Source organism: Apteryx mantelli, chromosome 1 (genome assembly GCF_036417845.1).
Source record: "Apteryx mantelli isolate bAptMan1 chromosome 1, bAptMan1.hap1, whole genome shotgun sequence".
Taxonomy (NCBI): Eukaryota; Metazoa; Chordata; class Aves; order Apterygiformes; family Apterygidae; genus Apteryx; species Apteryx mantelli.
Genome location: NC_089978.1, coordinates 9,546,256 through 9,563,099, shown reverse-complemented (window position 1 = coordinate 9,563,099; position 16,844 = coordinate 9,546,256). Strand labels below are relative to the sequence as shown.

Here is a 16,844-nt window from a genome sequence, read left to right as displayed (position 1 = left end):
CGGTGCTGACATTTAATTAAAATGTCAGCTCTTAGGAAAAGAAAATGTAACAGGAGGGATTCAAGACCGGGGGGGGGGGGGGGGGGGGAGAAGGCCAGTGAAATCCCATTAGTGAGAACATTATGGTATTTATGTTCCACTACAGAATCCTAATGTAATTACAAGCTCCCAGACATCAGCACTAAGCACACATTTCACGAGGGCTGAAGAATATAGCTGTCAGTTCTGCATGCTATGCTACTGATAAAAAAGTCTTATAACCTTCACGTAATTACACCTTTTATGCTAGCCCTATATCTTTCAAGTAGCAGACAACAGCATGCAGATCACTGATGATATGAATTCAAAAATACATGAATATAATGTCTCCTACCATGTATTGCAATACTAATATGCCTTTGGACAAGGAAACTAAAGTTTTAAGGGCCTGTGAATATGACTCCTCTCTCCTACAGCAGTCACTCTTAGCCAGTATGATTTTGCTTGAGGTGAGAGGGGAGGAGAAACATGGAGCAGAATGCAGGGAGCAAGATGTGGCATCCTCTTTCACAGGGTGCCACTGTCACTTTCCTCCCTTCTCCCATCATCTAGCTACCTATCTCCCAGAGCCCACAGATCTCAGATACACAACAGCTCTACCACTTCATTGGCAAACGAAGGAAACAGTCTGCCTCTGTCTCCTGTGCTCTCTGCGGACACCTGAAGAGAACAGCCAGATGAAACAACAACTCAGAGGGAATGGGGACGCAGGAATAATAGGGCAGTGACAAAGTATGGTTCAGACCAGAGCACACAATTAGTATCACTGATACTATGACAGCATCGACAACAAATGCACCAGAATGACAGGTGCCACATTTAGAGTTACAACACTACCACAGGACTGATATCCTGTCCAACACAGGCCACAAATTACAGAAGATCTCTGCAGTGTGTTATCAAAGGAAGTTTAAGGGCCACTAGAACTAATGAGGGCACCAAAATCTCAAATCACTACCTGAGTGATTGAAGAATACTAAATAGAGAGGCTTTTAACACACAGGAAGTCCATGATTTATGCAAACAGACCACTGGAAGAGGAGAGTTCCCAACCCAGAAACAGTTTGTGGAACAGTCGTGTTCTCAGTACAGGGATTTCTGAAAAAAACTGTTCCCAGCCCTCCTCTCAGAGCCCGAATGACAGGGAGCTTGATTCTGCAACTATTTTGTAGCTCTTCAGAATAAGCCTACACGGCTCATCTTCCCTTTATGTCTGTTCCCCTTGAAAGCACGCTCTCCCCATTTTGCTCTTTTTTTTTTCCAAATTCTTTTTTCCTTCTTTTTTTGCTCACCTCCCACAAAGCTGACACTGGAGGCGTTCCCGCCCCTAACATCGCTGCCCGTGCATTAAATACCTCGCCCGCCCGCATCTCCCCGCGGCCAAGGCACAAGACCCAAGGCTCACGGCCCGGCACCCCACTCCGCACCGACATCCAGGGCCGGAGAGCCACGCCCCGCTGAGGTGCCCCCCAAAGAGCCCCTCGCTGAGGCGCGGGGCGGCTCGGAAAGGCAGGAGCCGCCTTGTCCGGCCGGGACAGGCGCCCGCAGCCGTTAACGGCCGCCGCACGCGCCGCCTCCTCCCCCCCCCCGCAGGGCGCGGGCCGGCTCCTACCTGCTGCGCGAGGTAGCGGGTGAGGTAGGGGGCGGCGGGCGACGCTGCGCCCCGGCCGCGGGGGGCGGCCAGGGCGCCGGGCGCGCTGAGGAGGAGGAGGAGGAGAAGGAGCGGCGGCCGCAGCATCGCCAGGACGAGCGCAGGCCGGCCGTCCCGCCCCCTTATAGCGGCCCCGCTCCTGCACCCGCCCCGCGGGCTGCCCCGAGCCGGCCATGTGGGGGCACGGCGCCCGCCCGGGGCGGCGGGGCCCAGCGGCGGGGCGGGGGGGGGGCTGCTGCGCATGCGCCCTCCCACTGTGAGGGCTCGCTCAGAACCACCCTGGGGGGAGGGGCTATTCCCACACGTGGCGGGGGGGGGGGGCGGACCGAAATAATGGGCCTTTTGATTGGCTGGCGAGCTATGGATGGCTCGCGCCAGCGGTCACGGTTGGCTGCGGTGCTGCTTAAGCGGGCGCTCCCATTGGCCAATGAGCGGGAAGGTGCGCTGGCCACCCTGCTCTGGCTTGGTGGTGGTGGGGCGGGGAGACGCGCCGCTGGTCGCGTGCATGCAGGGGGCGGGGCCGCGCGCAGGGCGCCCTGTAAGGAAGCAGCGATTGGCTGTTTAACTCACGCACCGCGCACCCGGATGGACGCTTGGCGCAGCGCTGTGGGAGGGACGCGTGAGAGCGAGGCTGGCGCCCTCACTTCTTATTGGAGGGGTGGGACGGCCCCTACCTCCGGGTTTGCACCGCGATTGGGTGAGCGCCGCCTTGTCCCCGCCCCCCAGCAACGGCCCCTAGCAACCTCCCACTTCCGCCCTTCCGCCTTCCGGGTCCCGCTCAGCGCCGGGTCCTTGCGCGCTGCCCGGGGGCGCCGAGCGACGGGGCCTGGCGCCGCCGCGGATGGCGGGTCCCGGGGCTGGGGGCCGGGAGCGGCAGCGGTAGCGGTAGCTGCCTCTCGGCCTCTCCCGAGCGCGCGAGCCCTCCCGAGCCGGCCCCGCGCTCCCGGCGGCGCCTCCTGCCGCCCTCTGCTCCTCGCTTCGGGGCAGCGTCTCCCGGTTCCCCCTCCAGCGAGGCCCCTAGGCCCGGGGGTATCAACTTCGCTTGGCCGCGGAGTGTAACAGCGCTGAAGCGCGGCGCGGTCGGGCTAGGCTCAACGCGCTTCGGTAACCGACTTGCTCCTGGGTGCTGAGCGTAACCTAACGCTTAAACGGCGAGGGCGAGCGGTGGGGGGTGGCGTGAAACGCGGCGGCTCCGTCTGGCGTTCGGGTCCTGGTGCTGGGCCGGAGCCTGGCTGGCTGCGGGAGCGCCTCAGGGCTCGGGCGGTAGGAGGCTGCTGGTTACGGTTAAAAATTGCAGGGTGAGGCCTGTCGCAACTGTCTGTGTTTGGTTTTTCTTAGGGAGCGTTTGAAGTGACGAACCCGCTAGAGGGCACCAGCCACTGAGCGAAACCTAGGAGAGAAGTAAGGAAAAACCCGTGCTTGTTGAAGAGGAAAGCGCTTTGGAGTTCGGGGGTGGAGAGCGCGTGAAGTGTTATGCGGCCCCTGGGTGGGGATTTGGGTCCAAAGATTTAAAAAATAATAATAATAAGTTCTATTTGTACTCTTTTTTTAAGAACTTATGTCCAGATAATGAGCACTCTTTTTCTATGCAAGAGAAATAGACGTGTAGATCTTGAGTCTGTCACTTTTACGGGCACTCATAACGAAGCCTCTGGAAATACCTACTCCACTTTACCTCCCATATTTCAGTAAATACTTAAAATGCTTGGTAAGTTTTCCAGAATACGTCTGCTTATTTCATTTAAAAAATTCAAATAGCTAACAGTATACTTTGACTGTATAGTTTTGAGTTGAAAACTAGTTGGATTATAAAAAACCTGCTGATTTCTCCAAGTCTATGTTTTTGGGGAACTTACAAATCAGATTTATTTTTATTACTTCTTTTTTGTACGTTGACATGTTTTCCTTGCACTATTTATTGATATCTTTTACTATAACTAAAACAAAATAGTTGTTTTTGGCAAGAATTGAAAGCATGCACCTTTGAATACATTAGGTCAATTGAATCGTCATTAATACGTATTCTGAAAAACAGACTTTTCTTGGCTCTCTAGTGAAGCTCTTTCCTCTTCCTGCATCTGTTTTCCAGACCTTTCTGCCACAGGGAATATTTTGATGTCTGGTTTTATTTTTTTTTCCTTTGAACTACTCAGAATAACAAATTTAGTCACTCATCTTTTTCTAATGGTTATGTTGCAGATCTTTTTTTTGCCAGACTGCTGAGAACAGTGCCTCTAAGTGAAGTGGAATAGACTGTGACTTAAACTCTTTTGTGGCAAAATATACACAAAATACCTGTGTTTATATGATATATGGCTTTTAACCCATAAAAGCCATACTTGAGTCTCCTTTGTCTCCTTGACATTCTGTCTCCTTGAGGGAGCTATGGGATGAAGGTGTGGTATTCACTTCCTATTGGGACACATAGAAGCTGAGATTCTCTGTTCTGAGTTTATTCTGCAGCTTAACTTGAAATGAGATGTATATTTAGTTATTACTGCAATGGAAGTGCTTTTGCAAGGGAGGATTTATAAGACTTCCTTTAATTCAGCTGTTTAAAATCGTTTGGTAATTTAAGTTGAAACACTGTAATTTGAATTACTTCAGAGTATTGTTGCCTGTATCTTGATAAAAGTTTTGGGATCAGGTTCTTCTGTCATTTTATGGAGCTACACTGTACTCCAATATGTCTGTCAGACTGAATTGACTGAGAAGAATGCCATTTTTTAATGTGTGAGCCGTCATGGTTAAATATGCCCATTGCCACATTCTCTTAATTAAAAATTATCTGAATGGCTGAATGAACAAATGGCCTTGTCATTTATACCAGCTTTCTAGTGAGAATGTCAAAAATCTATACACTGATCTTAGTTATGTGTTGGATAAACTGTAAGTGATTTTTGAATGAAGTGCATAATTTAAACAAAATCCTCTGATGCTTTTATTTGATTACTTTGGAACAAAATCTTTGATACAGATTTATATTTCTGCAGTCTAGTAATCTGCACCTAAAACAATGTGGTGATTCACTCATGAAAACCAAAAAAATTATGGGAAAGAGAAAGGGGAGAAGCAGTACTGAAGTCACTAATTTAGAAACTATTATATGTTCCTAGCTTTTAAAACCCATAAGTAAATAAAATGTGACTCTATTTGAGGCAAAGGACATTTGAAATAATATAAATTGAGTCATTCATTGAGTAATTCATTGCTTAATTAATTATATAATCCATTATTTGTCAGATATGCATGGCCTCTTTGTTGAAACCATACTGTAGATCTGTCCCGTTGCCTCAAAGGACAGGAATATAATCGTTATTGCAAGCCCTTATAAGATTTGCTGGGCATCCTCTCCTTTCAGAACTGTTGGAACTGAAGGTATTTGCAGAATTGTATGCATGGGTCATTTCTGCTTTTAACCCCATGTTGCTTAAGCAAAAAAAATCAAACAGATTTGCTCAGTACTATATTCAAGGATAGTTCTGATAAAGATTCTCAAAATATGAGTGGGGTTTGTATGGTTTATCTGAAATGTTTTGTAAACATGAACATTTGCTTTTTAATGCATATCTTCAAGCAGCTTTTTTTTTCCCTTTAAAGGAGTAATTAAGAAGTTCACTGAATAATAGAATAATAATAATAGAATAATAGAAGTTCACTGAATTGGGCTACTGTTACAAACAGAAATCACTATTTCCTGAAGGCTGCCTTTCAACAACAACAACCAGCAGCTGTCCATGTTAATATCTCACAAAGTGAGAACTCACTGAACCATTTTGAGTTACCTCTTTCAGGTGATGCTGTGAGCTCATGAGTGGTGGGAGAGCACTCTTGGCTGCCTCTGTAATTTCCATCCAGAACTCCTGCTTCATCTATCCTGCTTGCCAAAGCTGCTTTTCTAGGCTGATACTGGATTCTAGGAGGTATGTTGTGTTTAGGGCTTTGCAAACTGTTAATTGTGGGTGGCCTTGGGGCTCTCTGGGAGCTGAGCAGGAAGCTAAAACAGAAATGGCTGAAAATTCATCAACAGTAGAAATAAGTTGTAAATAGCCTAAATATCTGTAATTAGCGCTATTTCTTTTCTTTTGTATTCCTGTAGCAGTTTCAAGATCATTGTGGATCAAGAACTCTATTGTGTTAAGTGCCATACAATACTGAAGGACAGTTTAGGAGAACAAGTGATGTATGTTAATGGCTTTCAACTGAATCCCTGCAGTCCAATTCTTCGGTGCTGTTCCTGTGTTGGAAGGCCGTTAGTGTAACTGAACTAAGCTGATTTAGGACTAGATTTTGAGAGGCTCCTAACCTTTTTTGATTTCTCCGCATCATGTACGTGTAATACATCAGATTATCCTGTATGACTGTTCCACTAACTGTGTGTCCAGAAACATGGGCTTTCCTTTTTGCTCCCATTGTCATGTCAAATCTATCACACAGGGAAGAACACCAGATCAATGAATATCAGCACTAAATAGGAGCTGGCTTTGCAAAGCAAGGTTATCTGTTGTTTCAAGTGCTAAACTAGAAGATAAGATAGCACTGTTTCCTGCTGATTTTTTTGTAAACTAGGTATTCTACGAAAGCTACAAGAAGAATTCCAGAGGAGAATAAAATGCAAATAAACAGGAGTGCCAAGAAATTCAAAGTTACTCCCCCAAAGGTCCTTTAAAGCACAGTGTAACCCTCCAACTTCACAACAGGCTAATGTTTAATAGCTCTATAGAAGAAGCCAGAGGTATTTAGCAGTGTTAAAGGTGCTTTGCTAAATATATGGTAGGATTAATGCCTCAAGGGGCAAAGAATAGGAAAGAATCCTGTAATTTCTAAGGGCGTTTTTTTTTCTTTTTTAACTTCTACTGTCTTTTGTCAGGTTTAACTGTCTAAAATGTGGCTGCACAGGTGAAGCTAAAGATGCAAGCTACAGATACAGATTGTCCCTAAAGATTGCTGACACTAATGATCTGTTTGACATTACTGTGTTTGGAGGCTGCTTAGATCCCTTCTTTGGAGTCACTGCTGGAAATTTGCAAAGGTAAGGAATGGATTGCTTCTTAATTATATAACTGCTTCTCCCTCCTCCCCCGGCCTTAAAAAATTGAGATGAGCTTGGATGGTGGTGAGAGAAGTGGGAAGAAGCTGTTAAAACTGTCCCTTCCAGAATTTCCTTTTTAGCCCTCACCCTGAGAAAAGGCTAAAGGATTTGGGTTGTGTCCATGTCTCCACCCCCACCCCTACCCCCTGAAATCTTCAAATCTCAAGTTGGATTACTTCTGTGAAGGAGATCCTCCACTGTCTATTGAAGGCAGCTACCAGATGCTAAGTGAGCTTTGCAATTTAGTTGGCCTTCTCCCTTGCATCCTTCTTCCCTTATTTGAGATGAATGAATGTTTGTCTAATGGCAAATTACTATGTAGGGTGGCATTTCCACGCAATTTTTCCTCATAATTTCAGAAGAAAAGTGTTAAGGTACAAATAGTCTTTGGTTTGTTTTGAACATTCTCATGGCAAGCATTCTGTATTAGACCACTGTAATACTGTAAACTATGAAAAACAACTATTTGCATGTCTTAACATGGATGCTGCTGTTGCTATAAAGTTGCAGGCAGGATGTGTAAGCAATACCAGCATTATAATACACAAGTCTGTATTGGTACAAAATTCACAACTACACAGAGAACCCTGAAAATTGTGTGTGCATTAAACTTATTCACAGTGGTTTTATTTACTTCTATTTTACTAACAAATTAAGCAAACTAGACAATTTAATTTATAGGTTCATCCCTCATCTAGCTTTCATTCCATGTTTAGTTCAAGCTAACACAGGGTCTTCTCTGTGTTATATAAGTATATCCTACCTATATTACAACTGAAATGCTATGCAAGGCTTCCTCTGTTGATGCAATACTTCTATGCATTTTTATTCAAGGTATATTCAAGACTTTAATCAGCTGTCAGGAGAAACAAACAAAGATGCATCTCCAGGAATGTTAGTTCAAGCAGTTGAAACCTGTTTCATTGGAAAAAGATTTATATTTGGAGTGAAGGTAACTTTTAATCCACATTACACTCTTATAATGATTTTTTTCATTAGCTTGCAGCCAAGTGGGAGCATAGACTGAGTTAGCAAACAATCATATACAATATCTTTTGGAAATTTCAGCATACAGAGGAGAAAACTTAGGGCTAGGACATAGAAAGAATTCCATTTCTTTTCTCCTACTGACTGCTGGGTTATTTTAAATTAATTGGATTCAAAAGCCATCTTGAATGGCAGTAGTTGACTTGACAGTCAGGGTTGCCCAAGCTCTCTGAAAAGCAACCCTAACTCCTGCGTGTGTCAGTAACAGCTTTGAATCCGTATGTTCTAAAAAAAATAAAAATAAAAAAATACACAGTTCAAGAAACAAAGACTGTCTTTGTAAGCACTGCCTTACCTTTTCCACGCTTGCATACTTTCCTTAGTCTCCTGGTGCCTGAAATGTAGGGAGAGACACAAATGTGCACACATGCACCCTGCAGCATTTTGATGCTTCTGGATTTAAGAAAGTGTTTAAAAATGTTGATAAAATAGAGCTGTTCAGCATAAGCATCTGTAGCTCTTTTATATGTTTAACAGACTAGAAAATATTAAGAACAAATATTCCAGTAGAAACTGTCTTCTGCTCAAGTGAGGCTTATGTGAGTCATTCATGTTATGAAGTCTGTGAACTAAATCCCATCTGGCACAGGTTTTTCCTTTCCAACAGGTACCACAAGGTTTGTATCTGATGTGAGGTTTTTCCTAGTACACAATGTCTAAGTAATGAGAGTTAGAGGGCTAGATTAATCTGATTTAACCAGAATCATTCACCAGCTCTCCAGGTCTGATGTATTTAGAAATACAACTAATCCTTCTGCATACCAGCAGCCTTGCTGCTGTTCATGGACGCACAAGGACTAAGCATACATTTAAAGATCATTTGCTCAGCCTTTGGGCATTAATCTATGCATACAATTGCACTCTCCCAAATAAAACTCAGAATTAATATAACGTGGGGGATTTGGGGTTGTTTCCCCCCCTACCCCCCAAACTTGCCTAAAAGGGCGTTGTCCTCAGCTAAGTCTTCAGCCTCAGCTTTTACTCCCTGCATAGATTGGGGGAGTAGGGGGTTGCTGAATCTGAAGACAGCTATATCTGCTTTTGTCCTCTGGCATTGCCAGATCTTGAGGGGGACGGGAAAGAGTTTATCCACTTCTCAAGGCTTTAGATAATTCCTTCTGTTTTTAAATGTCATTTTCCACCTGAAATTTCCATGTAGTGAGAAGCAGATGCTATAAAGAATTACAGCTGAAGCTCCTTTGAAACACTGCTCTCTAAGTAAATCTGAGAAGGTAAAGGTTGGAGCTTATTTGCCTTTCATGGAGGTAGTGTGTAGGAAATATCATGCTGGCTTTGACAGCTGAGCTGCCAAGTCAGGTATCTGGTACCAGAACGCTTTGCTTCAAGTACTGCCCAGTGCCTGCTAGATTTATACGGGGTGGGGGGACATTAGGCAGCTAGCCAGTTGCACAGAACACCACTGGAGGAAGCCCCAGAGTCCTTGGTGCCCTAATGGGGGGAAGAAAATTTCTGTGGAGTCCTTTCTTAAAATTCTTGGTTGTTTTTCCCAGATCTAAAAAAACCTCTGCATCATTGCAACAAGCAAAGCACCTCTTGCTGTGATGCCCTTTATAGCCCTTGCCCGTGCTTATTTCCCAGAGAATACTGGTTTGTGACAGACCATTTCCTCTTCTCTTCCCTGCAAATCCTGACAAAAAGTGAGACCTAAATTTAAGCCTGACTTTAAAGTGATGCCTTAAAATCTTTATTTTTTGTCTCAAAACAAAGCATTGCACTAATTTTTTTCCCCCACCTGCAGGGTTGTGTGAGTCAAGATGGAGGACATTCTGTTGCCAGCAGCATCTTGCAAAACTGTTCTAGAATTAACAGAGGTACAAAAAACCTTACAGCCTGCCAGATCTTCCTGCCAAACACTGCTGTTACTGGCTTTACTGTTATCAGCTACTTCCATCGGCTCCTCCAGTCTGCAAAATTCAGGAGCTGCAATAGCAGCTCTTACTTACCTGATGCATCTTCAGCTGCATCAGATCAGCCTGTCAGTGAGCTCAGCAGCTTGTCTAGTCTGAGCAGAAACTCCTGTTTTGTTCAATCTAGTGGCAGAGAAAGTTTTTTAGGGTCCTGGCAGCAGTCCTTCAGCCTGACTTCATCTGTTGCTTGGGTAACAGCAGACTTTTCATCTTTGGAAATGGAAAAGCTGATGAGTGAACAGAATGAACAAGAGGAGAGGCCTGTCTCTGCAGAATCATGCACCGTAAACCTCAACAATCAAACTCTTTGGGATTCACAGTTTTGCAGCTCTTCTGTGAGGAAAGGGAATAAAGAGGAGAATAATGAATTGAGTTCACAGTCTAATCAGACTAACGATGTCTCTGCACCTGACAAACTTGAGAGAATTTCCTCTTCAAAGACAGAGTGTTCATTTGATAATAGTTCCAGGTTATTACAAAATCTCTTGGAATTTGGGATAAAAAACACTTACCCAGAGAATAATAGTGGAAATGACTCCTATCCAGAAAAATCCCACAACTCCCTTTTTTACAAGAAACACGCTTCACCTTCTAATCATGTAAATGTAGCTGGAGTGTCTCCAACAGATTCCATGCTTTGGGATGAGCTCCCATTCTCAGAAAGTCTAAATGAATTTTTAGCCAGACTAGAAGACAACAAGAGTGTTGTAACATCACCCAATCTTGATATAGGCAAACATGCCCTTGTTGAAAGTAGCAAGTTGGATACAAATATTGTCGAATCATCTCCTAGGCAAACCCTGGTAGCTGGTAATTTGCATGAAGTGAGCATATTAGGGAAGTTCTTGTCACCAGTGGAAAAGGATAGTTGGGAGAGCATACCCTTTCCTTGCTTTCAGTCAAATCCAAATCCTCCACGAGATGAGGTGTCACAATATGAGTCTTTCTGTAGTGCTTTATCTTCAACTAACAAAGAATGTGGAGCATCTCTCTTTATATCTAGCCCACACCAACTGATTCCATCACAGTCCTTGGCAGTTACATCAGAGCCCTCTCCATCCAAGAGGAGATTTGTGCAGTCTAAAGAAGCAAATATTGGCATTTCAAAGTCAGCTTGTTCTTTCATTGGCCTACAGTGTACTGTTGAACACAGAAGAACCTTGTGTTTACAAAGGAGCAAGACAGCTGCCTGTGTACATTCTGCACATGATAGCTGTTTGGTTGATTGGGAGAATAAAGAAAATTATTCTTACATACCAAGTCAAAAAACAGATCTTACATGCTTGGGGGCATGGGATTCTGATCCAGCAACTCCCAACAATACAAAAAGGACATATAAAAGAGAATTAAAGCCACTGGCAGAACTGCAAGAAAATACCTTTAGAAGTATAAATAAGAGAGAGATGCTGGGGAACAGTGGCTGCCCTGGAGGCAGCTACAATGCCTCTGCTGATCTCTTTGATGCAAGTGCAAGAGAACTAGCAAAGACAGTAGAATTCTTAAATAAATCACGCAACTCTTCATTACAGGAAGATGCTTTGACAGAAAAGGGCACAGCTGAACTGGTGCTTGATTCTGTAGATGTTCCCTGTAACAATTCAAAACATAGATCATCCCTACATAGGTCCCCTCCTGCTTTTAGTAAACACAGTACACCGGTAACTTACTCCTTTTGTGATTCAGAATGTAATTCAGTTAGTGCTCAAGACTTTGTTCCTTATTCACAGTCAACTCCTGTGGCAAAACCTCTTCAAAAAATATGTCCCATTGGGGAAAGAAGCTCTTTTATCACTATATTCACACCTAAAAATCTTACTAAAATCCGTTCCAAGTGTAAACAATCAAGGCCTTCCTTTCAAAACACTTTGCTGCAGCAACTTACTGGCAGATCAGTGAAACGTAAAAGGCCAGGTAACAAGGAAGACAAAGAAAGTAATAGCTCTGTTTCACAGCAGTCCCTTATCAACAGCCGACTGCCTGGGGATGACTTTGAGGAGTGGATCCCTCCATCTACAAACAAAAGATTGAAACCAACTGCATCTTTAAAGTTTAAAACAGTTAACTCAGCTACTGACTTGCAATCTACCTGCAAGTACACTGACAGGAACGCTACTTCTGAAAGCAAATTCAACAGTGGAAATACATGCTTCAGAAGTGAGAAATTAAGCCCTGGGAATACAGCCAGGATTCTAACAACTCCTGTATCTGCAGGTATTGCCAGGGCCTTGTTTTCAAATGATACAGTCCTGGAAAGTTGTTCTGCTTCAGAAGGCAAGAATCACCTCTCATGTGCAAATTATTCCGGAGGTATATTGCAAGGGACAACTGGCTGGTCTCCCGAGTTGTTCTTCCAAGCCCGGAGCCAGAGCCCTTTTTTCCATAAGCCAAAATACTAAAAAATGATGCTTTTATACTGTCTTCTTTGTAATTATTTTTAATACTTTGGAAGGGAGCCAGATGAAGAGAAGAGCTGTTTAAAACCAAATAAATTATTTATACACCTATTAACATATGTGTTCCTACGATGAGTTATGTTTATTTGCAGAGTTTTGCACTGCAGAGATGTTGGGTAAAATGGAATTTGCTGTTGCTTTGTTTTACTGTAGATTAACTCTAAAACATGGAATAAATGGTTATGTAAATGTGTGAGCTTTTAATCTCATTTTTTCAAGTACAGGTAGGTGAAGTCTTCTAAGGTTCAGTGTTGTCTCTGCCTCACAAGTAGAACCGCTGGAGTCCATGTCCACTGTGATAGGTAATTTGTTACATCAACTCGTGAAGTGATTTTATCATGAAACTAGGCGCTAAGTACCGGCTATCACCACAATGATTGTACTGAGTCAGCAGAACGATATTGTATTGTGAAATGTATGCGCGTGACCTGAAAGGCACCACGTACAACGCAGAGGAAGACGCCAGCTTTCATCCCGACCCCCCCCAGCACCAGCCGGCGCAACCACAGAAGTTACAGGCATATAAGGGGACTGTGAGCGGGGGATTGTGCGCGCCGTTGGTGGAGCAGGAGACTCCCCGGCCGCCCAGCGCTGTTTTGCTTACTTGTGACTTGCTCAATTATTCTATTAAATTGGAGTTTATGCAACCCAGCCCGAGTGGTTGTCAATTTGTCGCGTTTACCTATAACAATTTGGTGCCGTGACTCGGATGCAGGCTTCCCTGGTTTCGGGACTCTGACTCAGGGGAGGCGCCCCATCTTCGGATGGCCCTTGAGTGGGTAGTTCCCTTACCACAACCTGTACTTCCGAACCCTAAATCGGACAAGTAAGCAAAAGAACTACAGTATCCCGTAAATTTTGTGCACGAAGATCCGAACGAAGACTCAGGATTGAGTAAAGTACTGGTAAGTGGTTCCGTTCGGTTGGGGTGGGATCCCCGGAGCACGTCTAAGTGAGACGTCCCCAAGGGACGAAGCGAGTGCGGACCCTACAGTAGTGCGGTTCCCATTGTCCGCGAGGGCGTGGGCCACGACCTAGGGGAGCGATTGAGCGTGTGTGTGTGTGTGCTCCGGAAGATGGGACAGAAAAAGAGCAAGTCTTCTGATCCCATAGAGGGCTTTACAGTACGGTTACCAGATATACCGCCCGATAGCCCTTTAGGATTAATGATTAAGTATTGGAACGATTGGCCCTCCCGAAAAGGCAAAAGTCAAGAGAAAATGGTACATTACTGCATGCAAGTATGGGGTGGGAAGCAGATCAGAAGAGACCCCCTTTATTGGCCAATATACGGGTCTTTTGAAAATTGGATATGTCAGGCCCTAAATATATATGTGAATTCAAAGGAGCCCTTTAGTTTAGAAGAAAGTGAGTATGCTAGTTTATGGATAAGACCAGATACTCGGACTATGATATTTACCCTGAAAGAGAAGGGTTCGAGGAAGAAAAGCAAAATATTGGAGGAACTTCCCGTTTCTCCTCCCCCCTATATTCCCTCAGCTCCAGCTCAAAACCCAATACCAGCCCCTCCTCACAGCCCCCCCCCAACGACCCCAGACTGGGATCTAGACCCTCCTAGTTCCCCAGAAGAAACCCGAAGGGTCACGAGGAGTCAAACGAGGGGAGGTGGGCGACCTGATCAGCTGTACCCCTTGCGAGAACTCCCCATGGGAGGACCGCAACCAGGGATGGGTTTTGTGTCCATGCCCCTGAGTTCAGGGGACGTACGGGATTTCAAGAAAGAAATGGGGAATTTATTAGAAGACCCTTTAGGGGTAGCTGAAAAATTAGATCAGTTCCTAGGTCCTAGCCTTTATACATGGGAGGAATTACAATCCAGCCTGAGCATATTATTTACAGTGGAAGAAAGGGAAATGATCCGTAGGGCCGGGATGCAGATTTGGGATCAACAGCACCAACAAGGTCCCGCTGCAGATATTAAATGGCCCACCCAACGGCCGGACTGGGACAATCAGAATGCTGAGCATCGGACACATATGTCCGATCTAAGAACCATAATAGTTCAGGGAATCAGGGAATCTGTTCCCAGGGGGCAAAATATTAATAAGGCCTTCATGGAACAACAAAAAAGGGACGAGACACCAACAGAATGGCTCGAGAGACTTAGGAAAAACCTGCAACTTTATTCCGGGGTAGACCCCAGTACCCCTGTGGGACAGGCTCTATTGAAAACACAGTTTGTGGCAAAGGCCTTTCCAGATATCAGGAGGAAGTTAGAGAAGTTAGATGATTGGCAAGATAGAGGACTGGACGAATTGCTGAGGGAAGCTCAGAAAGTGCATGTGCGAAGGGAAGAGGAAACTCATCGGTGGCAGGCAAAGATTCTGGTGGCAGCAGTCCGAGAAGGACAGAGAGGGACCCAGGCGCAACCCCCTAGGTCGTATAATGGACCTAAAAGAAAGCCACCTCACCAAGAAGGACAACCCAGAGAAGTTGTGACGAGGGACTTGAGGAAGGTTGAGTGTTTTTATTGCCAGAAGAAAGGGCATCTGAAGAGGAATTGCAGGAAGCGAATGCAGGATGAGCAAATGTTCCAAGAAGATTAGGGGGGTCAGGGGCTCTATCTGCTGGGGACTCATAAAGGAACCGAGCCCTTGATAAAATTGAAATTGGGTCCCCAGCGACAAGAAGTAGAATTCCTTGTGGATTCTGGGGCAGAAAGATCTACTGTCCAAACGGTACCCTGGGGGTGTAAACCATCCTCAGAGAAATTGCAAGTGATAGGAGCTAAGGGAGAACCCTTTAAGGTCCCAGTAATTAAAAATGTGGAAATAGAATCAGACTCTCGATTAAGTGTTGGATCCTTTTTATTAGTTCCCGAAGCTGAATATAATTTACTGGGCCGAGATATGATGGTTGAATTAGGAGTCAATTTAGAAGTAGAGAATCAAGAATTAGTTATAAAATTATGCTCTCTTACTATTGAAGATGAGGCCAAAATCAATCCTGAAGTGTGGTATACCCCAGAGTCAGTAGGGAAACTAAATATTGCTCCTTTTGAAGTGAATATACAGAATCCAGAAATCCCTGTTAGAGTCAAGCAATATCCAATGTCACAGGAAGGGAGGCAAGGACTCCAACCAGTAATCCAGAGGCTGATAAATCAAAAGTTACTGGAACCTTGTATGTCTCCCCATAATACCCCCATACTACCCGTAAAGAAATCAGACGGTACTTATAGATTGGTACAAGATTTAAGAGAAATAAACAAAAGAACAATTACCAGGTTCCCAATTGTAGCTAACCCCTATACCATACTTAGTCAGCTGTCACCTGAGGCTAAATGGTATACGGTTATAGACCTGAAAGATGCATTTTGGGCATGCCCCCTTAAAGAAGAATGTAGAGACTTTTTTGCCTTCGAGTGGGAGGACCCAGATACCCATAGGAAACAGCAACTCCGATGGACCGTTTTGCCACAAGGGTTTACAGAATCCCCTAATTTGTTTGGGCAAGCCCTGGAGCAGGTCCTAAGTACTTACGAGACTAATCCTCAAATTACTTTAACACAATATGTGGATGATTTGCTTTTAGCAGGAAAAACCCAGGAGGAAGTTAGACGTGAGAGTATTAAGTTGTTAAATTTCCTAAGTTTAAAGGGACCGAAAGTATCAAAATCAAAGTTGCAATTTACAGAAGAAGAGGTGAAGTATTTGGGACATTGGCTTAGCAAGGGCACAAAAAAATTGGACCCTGAAAGGGTAAATGGTATACTGTCAATAAGACCCCCGAAGAGCAAAAGACAGGTCCGACAACTGCTGGGGTTATTGGGGTATTGCAGACAATGGATTGAAAATTATAGCAATAAAGTAAAATTTTTATATCAAAAACTAATAGTAGATGGGCTGACAAAATGGACTCAAACCGATGATCAAAGCCTCGAAAATTTGAAGGCTGACTTGGTGAATGCGCCTGTTTTGAGTTTACCAGATATTAAGAGACCCTTCTACATGTTTATCAATACACAGGAAGGGACAGCCTTTGGAGTCCTAACACAGGAATGGGCAGGGAAAAAGAAACCTATAGGGTATCTTTCAAAATTGTTAGACCCCGTCAGTCGGGGATGGCCCACTTGCTTACAAGCCATTGTAGCTACAGCCTTATTAGTAGAAGAGGCTAAAAAGATAACCTTTGGAGGAGAATTAAAAGTATATACCCCTCATAATATACGAGGAGTACTACAACAAAAAGCTGAAAAATGGATAACCGATGCCAGGCTATTAAAATATGAGGGCATTTTAATCCATTCTCCAAAGTTGGAAATTGAGACTACAAGCTTGCAGAATCCAGCCCAGTTCCTGTATGGGGAACCCAGTGGTCAATTAAGACATGATTGCATGCGTCTAATAGAATACCAAACTAAAATAAGAGAAGATTTAGAAGAAGAAGAGTTACCAGAGGGGACTAAATTCTTTGTGGACGGATCCTCCCGCGTAGTTGAAGGAAAACGCAGATCAGGGTACGCTATTGTAGATGGGAAGTCTCTAGAGTTAATAGAATCAGGGCCCCTAGACAAAACTTGGTCGGCCCAGGCTTGTGAATTGTATGCGGTTTTTAGAGCCTTAGAAATTTTAAAAGGCAAAAAAGGGACTATATACACCGACTCTAAATAC

At 44.3% G+C, this 16,844-nt stretch overlaps 2 protein-coding genes across 5 annotated transcripts in view; one reads left to right on the top strand and one right to left on the bottom strand.

The window, feature by feature from the left end:
* Positions 1-1,870, bottom strand: part of PRCP (prolylcarboxypeptidase) — a 33,118-nt gene extending 31,248 nt beyond the window's left edge. Inside the window, exon 1 of the mRNA XM_067317587.1 lies at positions 1,652-1,870. Within this exon, the coding sequence (XP_067173688.1) occupies positions 1,652-1,777 (126 nt within the window). The 5' untranslated portion in view covers positions 1,778-1,870. The remainder of the gene's footprint in view (positions 1-1,651) is intronic.
* A 692-nt stretch (positions 1,871-2,562) lies between these two features.
* Positions 2,563-12,406, top strand: DDIAS (DNA damage induced apoptosis suppressor). Of its 4 annotated transcripts, XM_067317571.1 has the most exons (8): positions 2,563-2,794; positions 3,029-3,091; positions 3,890-4,086; positions 5,485-5,613; positions 6,561-6,722; positions 7,617-7,734; positions 9,341-9,487; positions 9,589-9,656. In XM_067317571.1, exons 4-7 carry the CDS (start codon positions 5,501-5,503, stop codon positions 9,344-9,346), a joined length of 399 nt encoding a protein of 132 aa, XP_067173672.1. In that variant the 5' UTR covers positions 2,563-2,794; positions 3,029-3,091; positions 3,890-4,086; positions 5,485-5,500; the 3' UTR covers positions 9,347-9,487; positions 9,589-9,656. The 4 variants fall into 4 exon arrangements, with proteins under 4 accessions (XP_067173672.1, XP_067173587.1, XP_067173650.1 ...); XM_067317486.1 differs by lacking the exon at positions 9,341-9,487 and having other exon boundaries at positions 9,589-12,406; XM_067317549.1 differs by lacking the exons at positions 9,341-9,487; positions 9,589-9,656 and adding an exon at positions 8,307-8,332.
* The last annotated feature ends 4,438 nt before the right edge of the window (positions 12,407-16,844 follow it).

Bases quoted from the DNA above. Each gene is read 5' to 3' on its own strand.
- DDIAS (XM_067317524.1), top strand. From the start codon at position 5,501: ATGAGTGGTGGGAGAGCACTCTTGGCTGCCTCTGTAATTTCCATCCAG. The intron at 5,614-6,560 runs GTATGTTGTGTT...GTCTTTTGTCAG, and splicing joins CTGATACTGGATTCTAGGAG to GTTTAACTGTCTAAAATGTG. The intron at 6,723-7,616 runs GTAAGGAATGGA...TTTTTATTCAAG, and splicing joins ACTGCTGGAAATTTGCAAAG to GTATATTCAAGACTTTAATC.